Source organism: Ahaetulla prasina, chromosome 8, assembly GCF_028640845.1.
Source record: "Ahaetulla prasina isolate Xishuangbanna chromosome 8, ASM2864084v1, whole genome shotgun sequence".
Classification (NCBI taxonomy): Eukaryota; Metazoa; Chordata; class Lepidosauria; order Squamata; family Colubridae; genus Ahaetulla; species Ahaetulla prasina.
Genome location: NC_080546.1, coordinates 23572204 through 23588378, shown reverse-complemented (window position 1 = coordinate 23588378; position 16175 = coordinate 23572204). Strand labels below are relative to the sequence as shown.

The following is a 16175-nucleotide window of genomic DNA, read 5'->3' as shown; positions in this document are numbered from 1 at the left end:
CATTGTGTTGATTGTAGATGAGAGAAAAAAAAATATTATTTTTTTAAAAGAAAAAATAGAAGTCAGATTTAATACTTGCAATTTAAATGACTGATCTCCTGTGTTTTATTCCGTCTGCTTATAAATATCCATAACAATCAATTGAAGCAGAAGTGGTCGCTCTCTTCTCTGTCTGCTTAAAGCAGAAACACACTGGGGCTGGAGCTTTGCAGAAGGAATTCCAGGGAACTTTCCCTTTCGAGTTCCCCAAACGGGGCCTCTAGAGAGAGCTCTACCCTTCCCTCTTCTGCTCTTTCCCTTCTCCTTACCGGGGAAGGTACTTTCAGCCGTTGATTTCGCCGGCTTTTACAGAATCCCAGCGCGGGCGCCCTTAGGGCGTCCTTCGCAGAGAGCGGAGCCACCAGAAGCTGAGACTGGGAATTATTGAATGTTTTAGCTAGTCGGTTTGCTGACTGTTTTGCGGGTTTTGTCAAGTGCATCCCTGGATGATATGGATTGCTTTTGAGAAGATGAAGTTTTAATAGCAGAGGAGTGGATATGTGATTAAAATGGTAAAGGATAATAAGGTGGGCTGGGTTCCCTCAGTGTCCCTCATGGGTTGAAAAAGTCTAAATTAGAGGACAAGTGGAAATCAAAGTACTGATGGAACAAAGGGAGACTTATTTTATTTTATTATTATTTTCAGTTGTATTTACCCGCCATCCATATCGCTGTCTAGAATGACTATGGGGAAAGGGATTAGATTATTTTGAAGGATGGGAAACTGAACATCAGATTCCAATTCTCATTTCTGATGCCCTAGACCAGATATACACATGTACAAAGAAATTCATTTACAAAGGCGTTACCTTTACCATAATATCACAATCAATGGTGGGCAGGGTCTTTGAGCAATCACATGCAGTTTTGAGCATTCCCAAGTCTCTTGAAAACTTAGGAGAGGTTTCTTTAAACCGAAGTCCAAAGCAGCAGACAGAAATATCATTGGGCACAGTCCAATGGTCTCAGTATTATAGACAGATCATTGACTCATTTGAAGTCTGAGGACACAGTTTCCACAGACAGAAGTCAGGGCACAAATCAAGAGTTTCCCATAAGATGGATCGTTTGTTCCCAATAAGGAAATTAGGCCAGGTCTTGCCTAAGTTATCTAGGTTGAGCATGAGACTATAAGCAACTCCATGGCCTGTAAAGCCTTCAAAGTCAGGTATGATTGGACTGGTTTATATCAGGGGTCTCCAATCTTGGTCACTTTAAGACTTGTGGACTTCAACTTCCAAAGTCCCTCAGCCAGCAAAGCTTTGGGACTTTGGGAGTTGAAGTCCACAAGTCTTAAAGGGACCAAGGTTGGAGACCCCTGGTTTATATGATTAATAGAGTCTATGGGTGTCTAATTAATAAGAGAGGACAAAGGTAATTTTAAAATTCAAAACATGAAGATTGCAAAGCACTTAGTAACTTTGGTAGTATGCAATGCTTTTAGCCTGTGCAATGAAAATAAATCTTAGAGAACTGATTGGGAGAATAATACAAAAAGCATAATGCAAAAAAGCATAATGCAAAAAACAAGTAGATGCTACTGTGCAAAGCACAAAGTATCAGGTTATACTTACAGAAATATGGACATTTCAAGACTGGGACATTTTTCCTTGTGGGGAGAAGCATTGCTCCTGAGGGTTTGTTGCCTAGCTGTTAATTTTGCAGTTGCATGTACGAAGAGTTCTTTGGGGGTAGTTCCTTTTAATTAATATAAAAGAGAGCGAACAATTAGACTGTGTCCATATTCTCTGCTCAAGGATATTATTCTTTCTCCAATCATATTCAGACTTCTGGCATTCCCCATTTTTCTTCATTCATTTCAAGGGATCGCAGAAGAACTCAGTTAATAGGTCGCATTCCAGTTTTGCTTAAATGAAAAAAAAAGAGGAATATAAGTAGGAATGATTCTCATTTGATTTCATAGCCACTGGCAAACCTTAATTGCTATACTTTCAAAGATTATATTTGGTTATAATTATCCTAGGTTAAATTCCAGTGGGGAACTCTGTTATAGCATGAAAAATTATACAAAATCTGCCACTCTTATTATTAGTTTCAATTTATAATGGACTTTTTCATAATAGGTAATCAGGAATCTAGCTTCGTAATTGTTAAGGAACTTAGTAGACCATAAAATCTGATATTCTTCACTACATTGTGGCTTTTCAAGCATATTCTATTGAAACAAGATTAGATGGGTATACATATCATCATTTTCATGCAATTCTCCCCTTGTTCCATGATTATTTCCTTTGACAAGATTTCTTACATACCATATTGATATCAAAGATTTTTTAAAAATCTTCTTGATTATGTGCTATTGGTAACAAATGAATGCTCAAAAGATGTCTTAATATTTACACATTCCTTTGTTACCATTCTTAATTTTGCTGTCCAGTCAAAGATGTCAAATAATTACAATAATAGCATTTCAGACAAGTTATGTCAGCCTTATGCATACCATTAATGCATTAATGTGTCAAAACAACAGTGAATGACACAGCTCTCGGCAGTCTTAAAAGCTACTAATGGCTGCCCCACTCCAAGGAATTGATTTGCAAGCAACCTTAAAGCTATAAAACTTTCTCACTGATATATGGTTTCACAAGCGTTGTACTTATGAGTCACCTCACTTTTGGCTGATAGCTAATAGTTGCTTTAATATGAAAGCCACAGAAACAACAAGCTTCATTTTGCCCTCTTAGACAATTAGTAATGAATGTCACTAGTAAAAAGACTTCCCTTGACAAATTCAAATATGCTTTTCTGGTATATTGCAAGACAAAATCAGATTTACAAAGATGTTAATATTATAAGGCTTTCTGTATTTTTATTAATTAAGTTCAGTTTATTGGATAACCAAGCAGAGTTAAACCATTTGTAATACTAAAGCATTGAAACAACAAGATAAAGCCCAATATCATAAAATACAGTGGTATCTTGGTACTCATTGTTAATTGGTTAATTGGTTCCAGTAGATGCGATACTAAAAACAACGACTGCCAAACATGTCACATGACTTACCATGTGATCCTTTGTTCCAGCTAGGAAGGACTTCATGTCTGTTCCTTTACCTATGTCAAGGATCTTCCCAGCATTCCTGTCTGTCCTCTGCAGCCATCTCCCTTCTCCTTTTATGACAACCTTCCCAACATGGCTGACTTCCTGTCCATTCTCCACAGTGGTTCCCATTTTTCTATCACAGTGTGTCAAGTGCCAAACAAATGATGAATACCAGGACAACATTTTCATATCAAAATTCATTGAGTACCAAATTCAACAAATTTTGAAGCAGTCGAGTACTGAGGTGTCGCTATAATGCTTAATACAGATTCCAAAATCAATAAGCTACCAATTGAACCTCCATTAAATTTTTAAATTTCTAGGATTGGAAAACACCTTCTTAATACATTGAACATATAACAGCCATAAAATATTGTCCTTAATCTTATTAATATTATCAATTAAACTTGAATGTATTAACTCTTTTCTAGATGATAAGCAGTCATCTTTGTCAGAAAGAAATCGATCAGATTGTAAATATATATCATATTTGAGAGCTTTTCATTATGTTCACAGGATTCATTCATTCACAGGATTGGCTTCCTGTTGTCACTTGAGTCTCCAGGCCAGGGCTATGTAGATTCTTATTCAGTTGTCTCAATATTAATGGACTGCAATCCCTTCTGCTGATAAATCATTGGGGAAAATAGGAGACTGCAATAATTAGGTATGTTCACCACCTTGAGTTGACCAAATGTAAAGGTGGGATAAAAATCTGATCATCATTATCATCCCTAATTTAAATACCACACATGGAGTTGCTGATTAGAACATAGGATAATAGAGTTGGAAAGGACGTTGGAGGTTTCTGACCTCACTCCCTGCTCAGTCAGGAGCCCCTATACCATTTCAGACAAATGGTTGTCCAGTCTTTTTTTGAATGCCTCCAGTGATGGAGCACCCCAAACTTCTGAAGGCAAGCTATTCCATTGTTCCTGCGCTATTCTGTTCTTCTGTTTTTCTTCTGTTCTTCATTGTTCTTCTGTTCAGGCCATATGTGAGCCATAACTGAACAGAGCGGGCATGACAGTTATGAATGCAGCCTATGACTATGACTATGACTATAAGATGGGATTAAAGAGTAGGATATAAACTGGACAGCAGTTAACTTAAATGTTTGCTGTCTACTATTTTCTATGGCTTACTTGGAATTGTAATATTTGGGTGGCATATGTTCTGAACTCTCAGCTCTAGATTCAGTCTGTCTGAGTCTTCATAATCCTTCTGCTTCTGAAATACAGTTTCCAATTAAATTTGGACTTATTTTGGATTTCAGAGGCAGAGCCAGGATAATTTAAAAAGAAGGGGGGGAAAAACCCCTACCATGTAATTCCAAGTTCAGTATGCCATCTAAGGTGTGAATACTTTTAGTTAATACTTTCTCTGAGGCTGTTTTAATTCTCTCAGCTCCATAAACAGTAGAATTTCAAGTGCTGTACTTCATTTTCAGTTGGGTTTTGCTTTCAAAAGTGCTGAAAATATAATTGAAAAAATCAAATTAAAAGTGCTAATTGTTTCTCTGCTATTCTCTTGATGCTATATATGCTGATGGGAAAGATTGCTTCTTCACTATTAAAGAAATTTGTCATTATCTGAATCTATATCCCAGAGTCAGTAACCGGTGATAAAATGACAAGCATAAAAGAAAAAGTAAATGATGGAATTAATGTAGGTTTTTTTTTCCATTTCAAGAATTGCTGACAATTTGTAGATACTTATCAGCTCAGTTCATTCAACCTTTAAATTGTCTCTCATGTTGTACATAGCTCACATACTGTATGATCAGTAAAATTGAACCATAGTTGTGTATAATATTTGGGAGAGAATATTATTTTATCTGCTTCTAAATACATTGACTGAGCCTATTGAAATGCATGTAATATAATAACAGTATTCCACTCTGCTCCTGAAGGTGGTCATAGACCATGGAAACACTACAGAAGCATTCAGGCAATCATTTCATTTCAGGAAACAGTTGAGGCTTATGAATTGCATTTTGAATTCATATAGTGCTTATTGCTATATTGTATGCTACAACAGAGGCATCAAGCAATCATTTAATATTCTGTGCAAATCATTCCTATTCATCATGCAATAGGAGAGAATCGCAACTTATTTCCTGTAATTTCTCTGGTTAAACAAACCTATGGTCTATAAAAGTTTTAATACATTTAAAAATAGCACAGTGCAGGTTTTTTTTAAAAAAATAATAATGCAAGAAACCATAAAGTTCTGGGTAGAAACCTGAAGGACCTGGGAGGGCCAAGTTATGTTTATTTATTCATTCCTGTTGGAAGATATGTTTCAGAATAGTCATTGAAGAGAAAGAGCAATATTGAAAATGAACAGTCAGCTACAGAGAGGATGCCAACGGGAACGATTTGGATGATTGTTTGATCGTGGGATTTGTTTCCATGATGATTCCTGGCAAAATATGGGATCCATTTTCCAGAACTGGGAAGAATTTGAAAAGAGATAAGCGAATTCAGAAAGTACTTTAGGACTAGGTCTGGGTCGGTGTTTTCAGGATGTGAAAACACCTGATATGGAAAGGAATAGTTCAAATCTCAACCAGCAAATGCTCTGTCTTACACATTGGAAAAAAGAATCTGAAAACTAAATACAAGCTCGATGGACATTACCTTGTAGATGACCCCCACCCCTTTAAAGACCTTGGAGTTTTCATATCCAATGATCTAAGTGCCAAAGCTCACTGCAACTACATCGCAAAAAAGGCTTTAAGAGTTGTAAACTTAATCTTACGTAGCTTGTTCTCCAGAAACACTATGCTACTAACCAGAGCATATAAAACATTTGCTAGACCAATTCTTGAATGCAGCTCGCCTGTCTGGAACCCATATCTCATTTCGGACATTAATACAATTGAGCGTGTCCAGAAATATTGTACAAGAAGAGTTCTCCACTCCTCTGATTACAACAAAATATTTTATGCCACCAGACTTGAAATCCTGGGTTTAGAAAATTTAGAACTCCGCCACCTTCGACCTGACCTGAGTTTAACTCATAGAATTATCTGTTACAATGTCCTTCCTGTTGAAGACTACTTCAGCTTCAATCACAACAATACACAAGCACACAATAGATTTAAGCTTAATGTGAACCGCTCCAATCTTGATTGCAGAAAATATGACTTTAGTAACAGAGTTGTTAATGCCTGGAATGCACTACCAGACTCTGTTGTCTCTTCCCCAAATCCCCAAAGCTTTAACCAAAAACGATCTACTATTGACCTCACCCCATTCCTAAGAGATCTGTAAGGGGCGTGCATAAGAGCACCAATGTGCCTACCGTTCCTGTGCTAATGTTCCCTTTGATTGTATCCACTTTCATATAGTTATTACATACTTATGATTATATTTATGGTTATATATCGTATAGTTATTTCATGCTTATGCTTATATATACTGTTGTGACAAAAAAATTAATAAATAAAAACTACATAGCTTTCACTTCCTATCAAACATTGATTGGACTCGGAGGAAGGAGATGAACCAGCACAAAACCATGCACCCTCAACCCTAGGTCTGAAGCCAAGTCGAAAGAATTCGGTGGTCAATAGTATTGAAAGCTGTCGAGGGGTCAAGAAGACTTGGGATGGATGCACTATTTCCATCTTGCTCTAAAAGCAAGACAAATGCCATATGTGTCCATATCTGAGCCTGAAACCTAGTTGTAAAAGGTCCAGATAATCTACTGGACCTAATCTAATAATCTACTGGTATCTCATCCAGGAATTTTTGTAGCTACTGTTACCTTTGTAGTTACCTTCTCAACATACCATGAGTTTTCATGGGTAAGAGGAAACTGGGGCACCCAAGACCTTATCCGACACCATTGTCACTATACCACCCTAGATATGGATGGAGAGAGTAAATAAGATGATCTTTGCAGAGATATGCGGCCTCTGATTCCGAGGTAGCAGGAGGTGAAACATTTTTAAAAGACCAAAATGTCCAGATAACATTGAGAAGAGGTTCAAACAGACATGTCCCCAATTCACTGAAATATAAGAAGGAGGAGGAGGTATAGCACAATCAGACTTTCAAGTTTCTGTTGTCCTAGCCCAGTGATGACTAACCTTTTTGACATCACGTGCCAAAAGCGGGGGGAGTGTGGGGGTTGCGCGTGCGCGATGCCCACACCCATAATTCAGTGTGCCCCACCCCCCACGCAAGCGCGCATGACCCCCCCACACTCCCCCCGCTTTTGGCACGCAATGGCACAGTGGGCTCGGTAGGCCCATTTTTCACCTCCCCCAGGCTGCAGAGGCTTTCTTGGAGCCTGGGGAGGACAAAAACAGCCTTCCCCACCCCCCTGGAGGCCCTCCGGAGGCCAGAAATGGCACATTTCCCGACTTCTGGTGGGCCTGGAAGGCTAGAAAATCATCTGGCTGATGTGCTTATGCACGCTGGAGCTGAGCTAGGGCAACGCTCGCGTGCCCACAGATATGGCTCCATGTGCCACCCATGGCACGCGTGTCATAGGTTTGCCATCACGGTCCTAGCCAGTCTGCCCTATCATGAAAGAAACGAAAGGGACAAAAAGCACCATGCAATTTCTGCTGCGGAATGTATAGATTCCTAGAATATCTGTAACCAAGCTCAACCTATAAAGAAAGTGGCATTTCAAGCAAGTAAAAGCCCGTGTGTCCTCCCGGCACCGATACATTGCAACAGACGAAACAGAAGGGATCAAAATATTTTAGAAATGTCAGATTTTCACTTATATGTTTGTGCAGGATGTGTGCACCATCCAAGTGCCATTCGTTTATTTATTGAGATAGTTATTACCCACCCTTTTCATCATATTCTCAATTGCTTGTAATTAAACTCTGAAGATGAACAAATATGTAAAATCTTATTTTGTTTACATGACAGAAGGGGTATGAATGAGGCTCCTGACTGAACCAATATATTCAGCTTCAATCTACATTCTTCTGCAAGTCAAATTAAAGAGTTTGTCTTTCCAATAATAATAAGATATCAGCAACCTATGTTTGAGAGACCTTAAAAGCCTATTTCTGCAATTACTAGTATGGTTGCAAATATGAGTAATAGAATAGAATAGAATAGAATTTTTTTATTGGCCAAGTGTGATTGGACACACAAGGAATTTGTCTTGGTGCATATGCTCTCAGTGTACATAAAAGAAAAGATACCTTCATCAAGGTACAACATTTACAACACAAATGATGGTCAATATATCAATATAAATCATAAGGATTGCCAGCAACAAAGTTACAGTCATAAGTGGAAAGAGATTGGCGATGGGAACTATGAAACGATTAATAGTAGTGCAGATTCAGTAAATAGTCTGACAGTGTTGAGGGAATTATTTGTTTAGCAGAGTGATGGCCTTCGGGAAAAAACTGTTCTTGTGTCTAGTTGTTCTGGTGTGCAGTGCTCTATAGTGTCGTTTTGAGGGTAGGAGTTGAAACAGTTTATGTCCAGGATGCGAGGGATCTGCAAATATTTTCACGGCCCTCTTCTTGATTCGTGCAGTATACAGGTCCTCAATGGAAGGCAAGTTGGTAGCAATTATTTTTTCTGCAGTTTAGACCTTTATCCAAGGCAGTTTATTTTATTTCATAAAGCTGATGAGGCATTGGGACAAAATAATAGGTCTGGAGGGGAGGGCTGGAGATAATTTGATTTTTGAAGGCCAATTCAGTCTTAAGTTCATCTCCCAAAAACCAAACAAACCCTGTGGATATTTGTATATTAGTAGAAGAATAGATTTATGTATACGTAGGAAAATGAAGTAGAGCATGGCCAAAAGAAACATTAATATGTATGCACTTTTTTTGCCTTCTATTTTAAACAATGCTCAATGAAAAAAAATTAAACAATTTTAAATTTAAATGCCAAACCGTTTTATCTTTTTGCAGCCAGCAGAATTGCATAGCCGAAGGCTATACTCTCAGAAAGGCTACATCTTGCATCCTTTTGAATTTTTATGAACTGCTTTTTGATTGGCTGCAATTTAATAGGAATGTAGAATATTGTACCGACAAAAGGATCTTGGTGTCACTGCAGAATCCATTGTATGTGTTACCATTATGCCATAGTAAGCTTATTAATTAACTAATAACCTTTATCTAAAGAGAGTTTGTGTGCGTATGAAAAAGTAAATTTCAGGACCCCTGCTGTTTCATGAGATGATGCTTTGTATGAACTCATTAATTTGAGAATACTGGCTCTCAAATATATTCTATTTAAAGCTCAAGGCCAATACGTTCATTTTTTTCCCCATATCAGCATCAAACTTCCACAAAATAATGAATAAATCATACAGCATCATATAGCAAATAATTTAAATATTTGGGTGGGATTTAGCGCATGAGGGGCAATTTGAGGTTTCACTGGACTTTTTAATGTGCTTTTATATAAACTAGTATGCAAAATGTTTTTGTTTTAATCAATAATTACTTCTGATAAGTTATGACAAGTGTGAAACTCTTGTTGTGCCAAGGGCTGGTTCCCTTCAAAATAAATTTGAAAGCTACTGGACTTAAACTTGAATCAAAAGTGAGATTTTGGAGGAGGTCTGAATCACTTGTTTATAGGGCAGGGGTTTTAGAAAAAACTTCAAGGTCCAAAAGCGTTTTTAGGATTATAGCCTGGAACTTTATATGGAAAATCTGGAAAAAAAATTCACAAATGGAAAGGTATAACTGAATGCGCCTTCCTTTGAGAAAAGACTTGTGGCATGTGTCCTTTCCTGCTAATCCAACAGAGTAATCTGAAAATCTCTCCTGTGAGAAATATGTAGTTTCAGAGCTATATTAGAATAGGAAGCATCCACACCAAGGATATATAGCTTCAGTCAGCTTGAGTGTCATCCCAGTGTTGGCATAGCAACACTGCTCTTCAAAAAAACACATGATCTGATAAGAGACAATGCCATTTTTGAAGCCATTTTCCTCTAGATCAGTCAACTCAATTTCATTGAGGGCCGCATCAGGGTTGTGCTTGACCTTGAGGGACCAGGATGGGCATGGCCAGCTTGACATCATTCGTGTCAGGGACACCTGTGGTGGCCTGAGTGCTCTGCCAGCGAAAACGGGCTCCCAACCTCTTTTTTGGCTGGGACAATCTCCTGCAACCCTCTGCCAGCAAAAACTGAGATTGGGAACCTGTTTTCGCTGGCAGAGGCACTGCAGGCTGGTCCTTCACTGTATCCACGGTGGCCCCGCAGATCTGGCCTGCAGGCCTCGAGTTTGATACCCCTGCTCTAGATGCTAGTGACACTCATTCAGTACTTTAAATATATATATTTTTCCTCCCTTGGACTATCCTATGGTTTCCCTCAAACAATTGTGAACAATTCTGATTATTCTTGAAGAAATTTCATAAAGGCAAATAGGTAGCAACTACTACAGCACTAGTTATGTAAGTATTAATCCTGCATCCTATGCACCCCTTCAGTCAAGTAAGTAGAACAAATATATATTAGATCCGCCCTAAAGTTGTTGTTTTTTCCAGAAATCAGAATTTTTTATTAAGTTTCAGCTTATATTTATTGTTGGCCACCTTGAATGTAGCTGTTCTGTCCCCCCCCCCCCAGTCTGGGAGGCACAAGAAATGACTCAATTAGCCAGCAATTGAGTCCACGGCAGCTATCAGCTCCGGCAGCAACCCAGCGAGTGTCTGCCAAGGTTTTTTTGTTATCTTTCTTGATGCCGGCGTGTCAACCAGGAAGTCAGGAATAAACAGCACTTCAGCTCAAGTTCTCTCTAGGCAGTTTGATTTGTTTGTTACAAAGCAGTATAGCAGCCCCTCCTGCTTTTATACCCTGTGGAGTGTGGCTCCATGACTCAGCACTTTCTAGGCCTGCCCCACCCCTGCTTCTGTTGTTCCCGCCTCTCTTGTCTATGAAACCTGGGATCTAACCAGGACTGATTGTTCTCAGCTGGGTCTGGAGGCATTTCCTGGGCAGGGGGAGATACAGGAGACAGAGGCCTCGTCACCCCTTCCACCTGGCCTGCCTCTGGCTCCTGGAACTGAGCCAGGGAAGCCGGCCCTGCAGAAGGGAGCCCTGACGGCCCTTCCCCCTCACTCTCTGAGTCACTCTCTGGCAGGGGGCCAGGCCCGGGAGGCGGGGGGGCTGGAGCCACAACAGTAGCTGGAAATAACAGGAACAACAATAATAATGGTTACAGGAAATATCCTAATGAAATTCCTTTGCATTTTTCTCCTTATTTATAGTTTTTTGTTCCAATTTGCAATTCTAAGTCAGTTTTTCACTCTGAATATATAGCTATAGGCCGTACTCTCTAATTTATGTAAAACACTAATTTTGAGAACCTTTGATTCATTGTTGATTTTTCTAATGCACAAATTTTTTGTTTATTGGCTCTCTATGGTTTTGTTGTGTGCATATTCGACAACATGATTTTATCCTGAGTGTTACTCTTTTATAGAGGAGAATAGCTGCCATTAGTTTTACACAGATATGGACAATTATTCAGTGCATTTCTGTCTAACATTCGGCTTATGCGTAACATCAAGGCAATTGTTTTTGCACCTATGCTCTGTCCTTCAGAGAAGCATACTGTAGCTCTGTGCTTTCATTCTTAAAAAGTAGAACAAGCTTTTAATTTTTTTATTGCTTAATTAACTTCCTTTATAACAGATTGATCTTCATATTTTGATACAAAATATGCCTTCTATGGCAAATGTTCTGAGGTGACCATAGGGTTCACATAAGTCACCGGGATATGATTGACAGGTCAGAAGGACATAATAATCATAATTAAAATATTTTAGTCCATTTTTGTATTTTAAAAATGGTTTTAGTGGGTATTAGATGACGGTCAGACTCTTAGATGTCTCTCTGTGGACCTCCATAACCTACAAGCCATACTTTTTTCTTTTAATTTCAGTTCATTTGGCTCTTTTTGAATATGTCACTAAAGCAGAATATATTATATTTTATGTTACATTTGATAAATCAGCGACCATAGTGTGGTCTTCTGACTTTGCAGAGAGCTGCAGAAGGCTATAGGTGACATAGTGACATCATTGGAAGTTACTCTTTTTGGGATGTGAAGGGATTAACACTGAGAATGGGAGTAGAAAGCATCTAAGAAAAGCCATCCTTATCCTTAAAACCCATCCAAGTTTCCTGAAGCTACATACATTTTTAATGGTCTTTTTAGTTTTTAAATAGGAGTGGGGGTTTTTGAGTGAGGGTAAATCCTTCCACTTTCCTTTCACCTTTAAATCTCCAAATAAATGCCAAATGGTGCTGAAATTAATCTGCTCCATTGATGATTTGGAGAGGTGTGGCAGTGGTGAAATTCATTTTTTTTACTACTGGTTCTGTGGGCGTGGCTTGGTGGGTGTGACACGGGAAAGATATTGCAAAATCCCCATTCCTGAGGGAAGGATATTGCAAAATCTGCATTCCCACCCCACTCTGGGACCAGCCAGAGGTGGTATTTGCCGGTTCTCTGAACTACTCAAAATTTCCGCTACCGGTTCTCCAGAACCTGCTGGATTTCACCCCTGAGCTGTGGCATTTCGGTGGTGGGAACCTGATGGGAAGCCCTTGCTCCACAAATTGCTCTCATTCCCCAACCTTCAATTTGTACTAAATAAATAAATACTAAGAGAGCTGAATTTTCTTGGAATACTAGAAGAAGCCAATGTGAAACCCAGTGTGACCAATACCTAATACTAAACCACATGCTGGGATATGTGTGAGTATTTTCCAGTCATTTGTATAAGCAATATCAGGAATATCAGAATTGACTGAACGTTTCCATAAAAGTTACAGACTGTGAGACAACTTTAAACTATAAATTAAATTAAATTAAATTAAATTAAATTAAATTAAATTAAATTAACTCACTGAGTTATGTGGAAGATAGTTATGCACTGACTTTAGGCCTAACAAGACTCTGATTCTATGTGGCTTTCTGATGTTTCTCCATTCAAACAAATGGAGAAACCATTTAGTAGAGAAGATAATTGTGGGTATCTTTCATTCATGTATATTTTGGATTTTTAAACCAGGAGATGATGGGCAACCAACATTCTTTTGTCAAAAATGTATACTCATTATATTTTATGTTTATGAGGACATACTCTATTTACAAATATTATATCCTTGCAAGAAAAATATATATGAAGTGGTACTTTGGCTACTCATTTTCATTATGCTTAAATTATTTTGCTGCCAATTCATTAAAAATGTGAAGCTAAATAGCTCATATAAATTCACATTTCTTTGGAAGAGTGCTTACTGGAAGCCTACAGGGTTCTAATAATAGTGTGTTCAGGCAAAAATAAATAAATAACGGACTTGTTGTTATGGGTATATACCAATTAACTCCCAAGAGGCTTAGTCCCACAATAATCTTATGTATTCACTAAAATTACTGTATCCTATTGTCAAACAGGTTATTAATTTAAAAATGATTCTGTTTTTCCTGCATTCTAGAAGATTCTTAGAAAACTTTTATGTATAAGGTTAACTTTCTTTTACAAAAAATATTTTCCCCCAAGCCTATATATTCCTATAGTATATTCCTATACTTTACCATATTGATAATTTGCAAAATGTATCTATAGTACAGTCCATGTTTGTTTTTAATTTTCCACAGCTCAGTCCACTTTTAAGAGACACTGTCTTGAAGAAAACATACAATGTTACATTAAATAATCCAGTTATGATTCGAGTGAGAAGTTCTATTTTTAAAACTGCAAAAGGCAGAGAAGACCTCTTTTGTACATCTGATCAACAGAACTCAAAAAAGTGAGTATTGCAGCCTTCTGCTTCTTTGTGTCGACTATGAAGCGAACCTGGCTGAAGCCATCTTGTGCTGCCTGATAGTTGCCACGAAGCCTGAGAAAGGAAAGGGAGGGGGAAGTAGATAGCCCAACTAACAGTCAAAACAAAAAGTTTTCCTGTGGGAACCAAGGTCATTGTAACAGGTGGCTGGTGAAGGAGGGGAGGAGCCTGCCAGCTAGTATATTCATTGGACAATGTGACTGGTGACACTTGGGAGGGGGGAGTTTTACTCTTTTGATTAGGTGAAAACCACTGGAACCTTTAGAGTTGGGTTTTACCGGCTGTGCCAATATGATATATCTAATAAACATATTCTATGCGGAATCTACTTGCCTCAGAGTTCTGCTTTCAATAGGTGCGTTACTCAGAACTCTTGACACTTTGTTTATTGATTTAGCTAAGACTATCTTGAGACATTTTATTCTATGAGGGAGCTTCAATATATCTGCCTCATTTTTTCCCCAATGCTGCCATTTTCTTCAACCCCACAAGTGTCATCACTATTGGTGGTTCTCGATGTATGTCCACAATTGAGACCAGAATTTCTGTTTTTAAGCAAGCCAGTTGTTAAGAGAGTCATGCCCAATTTTACAATTTTTTTTTGCCACAGTTGTTAATGAATCACTGCACTTGTTAATTGAATCATGCAGTTGTTGTGATGCTGCAATGTTGCAAAGCCATGCCAGTTGCCAAGCGTCCAAATTTTAATCACATGACTGTGGAGATGTTGCATCAGTTGTAAATATGAGGACCAGTCATAAGTCATTGTTTTCAGTGTCATTGTAACTTTAAAGAGTTACAAATGTTACGTATTAGTTGGGTTGACAAAATCAGAAAGGAGGAGGTGATAAAGCTGCCTGGGAAAGCCAAGGGAAATCATCAAAACCATCAAAAAGTGAAAGTTAAAGTATTTTGGACATGTGATGCGACACCCAGAAAAATACGGCATACTTCACTTAATCCTCCAAGAAAAGATTGAAGGCAAGCAAGGTCTAAGCAGAAGAACATCATGGCTTCAGAATCTAAGGGATTGGTTTGGACAAACTCAACAGCACTTTTTCATGCGACTGTTGATAAAAATAGGATTGCCAAAATGATCGCCAATGTCTGATGATGAATATGGCATAAGAAGAAGAAAGAAATGGTTGTAAGTTGAGGTCTATCTGTATTGTTCTGTGTGGGTAAGGAAGGTACTTGCTAATGATGGAGCAGAAAATGTGATACTCCGGATAGCACCCTGCTCTCTCTAGTAATGGTGTGTGTGTGTGTGGGGGGTAGCTTATGAAGTCCTGTGGTCTTCAGGAGTCAAGATGGACTTGAAGGCATTTTTAAAAAAACTTTAAATAAATGGAGGAATAGCTTTTCAGTGGCTTACAACACAAGAAAATACAATTTACTAATGTGAGAGCAGCATAATAATTTTGCTTTGTAATTACTTAAAACAAAGATTCTGAGACTTGTATGGAAAAGGAAAATATGATTTTGAAGATCAGTGTCAAAAAGTATCTTCATACAGTTTTTAAAATATTTAACTGAGGCTGGGCTTTTATTTGAGATATGTAAATACAATAACAAAGAAGAAGGAATAAAATGCTCATTCTCATCCAGAAAAAGTCACTGCAGAAAACCATGTTAAATGTGCATAACTTTTTGTTCTGTCTCTTTACAGGCAAATTGAAACTTCCATATCTGATAATAAGTGATACTATTCTACTTCTGTTGTAAAGAAAACCATGATTTTCTTGCATCAACTGCTCAAGAACAAAACACCGACTTGCACTCTTCAGAAATACAATATCTATTCTGAGAAGATACTTTTTTTTGTTTCCAAACTTTTCTTGATAACAAATGCTACCATATTAATTTTTCCTACATTCCTGATATGTATTCTTGTGTATCTTCAAGAATTAATAAAGAAACGTAAAGGCAATATTGCCTTTAAAATTTATTCTTCAAGTGTATACATATTGTAGTTTCAAATAGATATTTTTATTTATTTATTAAATTTATAAGGCCACTTAACTCTGTTTAGATTGGGCAGAATACCACATTAAATCATATTAAAACAAAAAAGAATGTCAGGTGGGGTGGTATTCACTTACTTTCCCTACCAGTTTGCAAATGTGAGCGTGCGCACGTCCACACATGGGTCCGGCCTTCCATGCATGCGCTTTTTTGGTGTGCGCGCCCGAGCTCAAAAACGTGCCTAAATAGGATGGCGTACAGCCAGGGCAGGGGGGCGAGCCCACCTCTGA

The 16175-nt window shown here is 38.1% G+C and overlaps 1 protein-coding gene across 1 annotated transcript in view; it reads left to right on the top strand.

Moving 5' to 3' along the window:
- Positions 1 to 15623, top strand: part of STPG2 (sperm tail PG-rich repeat containing 2) — a 217617-nt gene extending 201994 nt beyond the window's left edge. The window contains exons 13-14 of the mRNA XM_058193117.1: positions 13733 to 13884; positions 15590 to 15623. Coding sequence (XP_058049100.1) covers positions 13733 to 13884; positions 15590 to 15623 — 186 coding nt within the window. The remainder of the gene's footprint in view (positions 1 to 13732; positions 13885 to 15589) is intronic.
- The last annotated feature ends 552 nt before the right edge of the window (positions 15624 to 16175 follow it).